This window comes from Frankliniella occidentalis, unplaced genomic scaffold (genome assembly GCF_000697945.3).
Source record: "Frankliniella occidentalis isolate FOCC.00 unplaced genomic scaffold, Focc_3.1 Scaffold2, whole genome shotgun sequence".
Lineage (NCBI taxonomy): Eukaryota > Metazoa > Arthropoda > Insecta > Thysanoptera > Thripidae > Frankliniella > Frankliniella occidentalis.
In genome coordinates this window covers 2,260,399-2,265,596 of record NW_026267132.1, presented here as the reverse complement: position 1 = coordinate 2,265,596, position 5,198 = coordinate 2,260,399, and the positions used below count along the sequence as shown (strand labels likewise).

The 5,198-nt window shown below is 55.5% G+C and overlaps 1 protein-coding gene across 1 annotated transcript in view; it reads right to left on the bottom strand.

The window, feature by feature from the left end:
- LOC113215843 (pituitary homeobox homolog Ptx1) overlaps nt 1-5,198 on the bottom strand; it is a gene marked incomplete in the record, with an annotated part of 35,850 nt that overhangs the window by 10,239 nt on the left and 20,413 nt on the right. The window contains 1 exon segment of the mRNA XM_052264129.1: nt 4,727-5,073. Coding sequence (XP_052120089.1) covers nt 4,727-5,073 — 347 coding nt within the window.

Here is a 5,198-nt window from a genome sequence, read left to right as displayed (position 1 = left end):
CTTTGCCCCTCCCAGATGTCTCGGAGAAAGCAATAAATCTGGTGCGGTGGGCCCCGTTGTGCCCCTGGCTGTGGCGGCGCGGTGCGGTGCCCCCACCCCACCCTTGGAGATCCTGTCCGACACTCCTTCTCCATCTGGTCTCCCACAGCACCCCGCCCGCCCTGTGGTGTTCCTCCACCGGTGTACGGCGTTCCCATGACGTCCCGTGTCATGCACGGTAAAAAGAACGTCTTGGAGTTCAAGTAGATTCCTTGAAAACTGTGTTGAAATCCGAGATGTCATTGTTACCGTGTGCTTATGGCCGAGGAACGCACTTGCTCCTCTGTGTTTGTGTCCATAGCAATGTACTGTTATAGCAAAACACTAACACTACAACCATCCTCGGCGATGGGCACAAACAAGGTCAGCTACGGGCCTCGCACTCACACATGCGTGGCGCTGACGGTCGCCGTGGTGGGGTAGAGGTAGTACGTGGTGGTGGTGCTGGTGGTGGTGGTGGTCAGCCGGCGTGTGTGGCTGTCGTGCTGAAATTGATTGAGAAGTGATGACTGTGTGCGTGCGCTGTGCGTTGTTTGTGTGTGGTATCAATCTGAGCCCCCACCCTCCCTGTCCACCCGGTGGGCTTGTCCCGGCTGGACGATCACTGGTGTTGTACACTCCTAAATGAGTTTGCGTTTGGTGGTAGACCGTCCTCTCCCTTTGCCATATCCCAACTAAAAGTTGAATACTTGCATGTATGCAATTCCGTAGTTGTACACTTGCAAGTGATCAACTCGGTAGGTGTGCACTTGCAAGTGTGAAACTCCTCGGTTAAGCACTTCCTACACAGTGAGCGTTCAATTTAAGGAAGTGTTCAACCGAGGAGTTGCACACTTGCAAGTGCACACCTAACGGGTTGAACACTTGCAAGTGTAACTACGGACTTGCACACTTGCAAGTATTTAACTTGCAGTTGCACACTTGCAATTGAACACTTAGTTTATCAGTGTTGTGGAAGGAAATGCAATTGACAAGGCTCCCTATGTTTTATGGGGGGGGGGGGGGGGTAACTGTGCGTGCCAGGAAAACTGTGTGATGTGACATGCCTGTAAACCCAATGGTTGTTATTTGAGTGTCTTGCTCTATACTATTTTTACAAAACACCATTGTCTGTCCCAGGAATTTGTCACTATGCACAAAATCAAAAATTTTAAGATAAAATGTGTAAACGACATTGGTTCGAGCAGACGTTACATGTCGATCGACGGTGCCGACATCGCCACCCCACCCGATGCCATCGGTATGCTTCACAGGGTATAGCGTAGGGCGCCCGCTCCTCTCCATTTTCCCTCCCGGCCGGGGTGGGGCGTGGCGGTGCGGGGCGGCGCTGCTAGAGGCGCCTGGCGCCGCCATGGCCGCCATGCTGCCTGCGCTGGCGCCACGTTGTGCGTCGCGTCGGCATGGCAACGAGGGCCTGGACGGCGCCGCCACCGGCGCGGGGCCGCGGGGCTGGGGCGCCATGCCGGCCCGCGCCCAGGGACCGACGAGGCCGAAATTACTGAGCAAATGGACTTTTTGTCAGCTCGGTGGAATTTTAAGCGACCCGAGGAATAAGTTTTGAGGGGCTGGTTGTGGCGCACTGCGAAACACAATGCCCCACAACTAACTCGCACCGAGACCCCGGCCGGGTGTGGCGTAGCCCATATAGCTTGTGCCAAACGGCTCGCGGTAAACGACTGCAAATAACTCGAAACCGGATGGAGTCCTCGGGACAGGCCAGATCGCGACCTCTGCACCTCTGCACCCGAAAACTTCGAGCCCAGAATTAAAATATCAGGTGAAAAATTCTAAAAAACATCAAATTTTACGATGGGGGTAGATTTAGCCACAAGATACTGTCAAAAAGGCATACTACTACCAAAATTTTGGAAAGTTATAGGCAACCACGGCGTTTAGAGTGTGATTCTGCATCCGTTTTTCGTAAATGGGTCGTTGGCTCTCACAACACTACCAACCGAGGGGGCAATAACTCCCTTTTGAAGTGTACACATGATTCCCGAAATTCTTGATTCCCGGTGATTCCCGTCCGCTTATGATTATTAAATAGGTTTTTCGGGGGGTTTTAGTGGTATAAAACGCTTATTTCGACTGATTTTACTTATTTCTCTAGTTTCCCGCTTATTCTAAGCGATTTCTATTGATTTTGATCAATTTTTATCCTGATGATTCCCAGACAGGTGTACACATGATTCCCGGAGTTATTGCCCCTCGCTACCAACTACACTGCCGGTGACGTGAGGCGTTCAGCAACCCCGCAGCAGCCGCACTCTTATGAACGGGTTAATTGTGCGAGATTGCGTGTCCCGCGAGAAAGAAGAAGCTTTCCCTCTTCCCCGCAGACGTTTGGCCGCGCGTGTCATAATGTAGTTCGTGCACGGCGGCGATAGGCCTCTTGCCATTTGTACGCGAGTCGGTGTTTGGACAAGTTAATGCGGACGGCATCCAGAGGGGCTTACGCCCGATTACTTGTTCGCTATATATTTCTTTTCAAGTTGGACGCGCCTCGCGGCCGGCAGGCAGGCAGGCAGGCAGGTCGGTATTCGCAAGGAGAGCCACGCGCCTGTCAGAGAGCGACTTCGACTGTGCAAAGCGCGCGCGAGCCACACATCCTTGTTTTATTTTATTCACCCCCCACCCCCTCTCTTCTCTTGCAGGACGGTCTGGCTCTCCTACACCCCCGGCGCGCGCCCGAGCGACCACTTGTACCTGGGAGTTTGCCAAATCAGTGCGGCGGAAAAGGGGAAGCAGGAGAGGAGGGGAGGAGAGGAGAGAAGGTTCAGGGAAAGGGAATGGATGTGACTCGAGCGGGGGGGCGCCGGGCCAGCGGGCTGTTTATGAGCGCCAAGTTTGACAAGCAGAGAGGGCGGGCTCATCCACACCCCGGAGAGGAAAGGACTTGGTCCGACCCAACCAACCCTCGCGAGGCCACCACCGCCGATGTGGCTGCCGGGGAGAACTTTCTCTCTAGCCGCCCGCCGCCGCCTCCTCCCTTCAGCCTTACCATAAAACGCAGCGAGACACGCGGTGCCCACCGCGCCCCGCCACGCCCCGCCACGCCCCGCCACCCGCCACGCCCCGCCGCGCCCCGCCACGCCCCGCCACGCCCCGCCACCCGCCACGCCCCACCACGCCCCGCCACGCTCCGCCACGCCCCGCCATGTCCCCGTCCAAGTTAACCCACAAGTTAACCCGAAAGCCTACGACCCCCTCGCGCCTCGCGGCAGCCTGAAATTTTACAACATTTCCTGCCTCTGATCCGACCGAAGCCCGCCCATTGCCGGAGCGACCGCCGCGCGCGGATGCTCGCCGGGGAACCTTTCTCCGACTTGCCTTATCCCTCTCATACCCGCTTTATAATTTTTACGTGACGCGTTGATTTTTCTCTTCAAGTATTCAAATACAAACGAGAGTTAAGGTCTCAGTAAAGGTTATGTGTTCCGATTCGTTTCATGGGACACAATGGTATCTCTTACAAGGGGACTCATACAAGTATAAATTCCCGAATCCGTTCAAACTTTGATATTTTGGTTATGGGGGGAAAGTCCCGTATCTGATAAGATGACTGAAAATCTATTATTCTTTTTAAATCCCAGTATGATTCCTAGTTTGTCTTCGTCCTGCGAACATCGATTTGGACTTATTAAGAACTGAGGATAACTTAAGGGTTTTTCTTTTAAAAAGATGATTTTTAGTTATTTTCGAGAAATTGGACTCCCCTAATGTACCCCAAAATATCAAATTGGGCACGAACTTTTATCAGCAATCTTTTAGTATACAATCAACATTGAAAACCCCAAAGTTTGAACAGGTTCGGGAATTTATACTTAGTATCCCCTTGTTGGTCCACCCATGGAAATTGGGGTGGGCGAGCAGGGTTGCCTACTCGCAACGTCACCACCGAGGTGAGCAGCCACGGCAGTACACGGGGCTTATGGGACACCCTGAACATCGGCAGAGCAGTGTATACGTGGGTATGGGGCGGAGTCGCCGAGGGGGGTATGCAGTATAGTAGGCGCCGCTTGGTTATAACGCAGTGCGACGCCAGAAGGAGATGGGATTTGTTTGGCGACGACCTCATTATCGAGTTAACGACTCGGGAAATCGGCGTGAAATGATGGGATGAGACCGCGACCAATTCTGCGCCCGTGCCGCGCGGCGCGGGTCGCGGGTGTGTGTGCTGCGGAGGCGGCAGGAGCAGTCAGTGCTCCCCCGTCCCACCCCGCCCTGCTCTCTCGCACGCAGCAGCAGCAGCAGCAGCAGCAGCAGGCGGCCCCCACGCGACGCGAGAAATTAGGAAGCCAAGATAGAGGCGTCGGAGCACGCGAAACGCATCGATACGCAGTGTACGCAGAGGGCGGAATAACTGTGGGGAGGAGGGGCGGGCGGCGGCGCACGGCCGGTCCATCCAGGAGGGGAGGAGGTGGGGCGGGGCGGGGCGGGCAGGACGTGCTCTACAAGTAAATGAGCGTGCCACGAGCAATCATGAAAAGGGTGTGTGGGTGTGCGGCGAATCAGATCCACACACATGTTTACTAGAGAAGTGTGCGCACCGTGGTAGGAAGTCAAACTCAGAGATACTTCACAATCACATGTCTTTCTGCAAAGATATTGTCTTTCTTTCCTCGGTCACTTTTTAGAAGCCCTTACTTTGCTATACATAAATGTCTAAATAGCTATTCCGACTCACCCGCACTCGCGCCTCGGTGAGACTGGTCCACATGGCGATCTCCTCCCTGGTGCTCATGTCGGGGTAGCGGTTCCTGGAGAAGGTCGCCTCCAGCTCCTGCAGCTGCTGCGAGGTGAAGTGCGTCCGCTGCCGCCGCTGCCGCTTGCTGCCCACGCCCGACCCCGAGTTGGAGCCGCCGCCGCCCGAGCCGCCGCCGCCGCCCTTCTTGGAGCCGCCGCCGCCGCCCTGGCCGGTCGAGGACGCGGCCGTGTGGCTGCCGTCGTCGCCGCCGTTCAGCCCGTCCGCGTCCAGGGCCGACTCGGTCTTGACGGAGCCCAGCGACGCGTCGATCGAAGGCACTCTTGAACCTGAGGGGTGCACACAGAAAACATGCCTGGTGAGAACGATTTTATTTTGTACCAGGTGGCTGATTCACGCCGCGCACTTTTGTACTATGCAACCCGCCCGCACTGCTCCATCCGGGACTGCATAC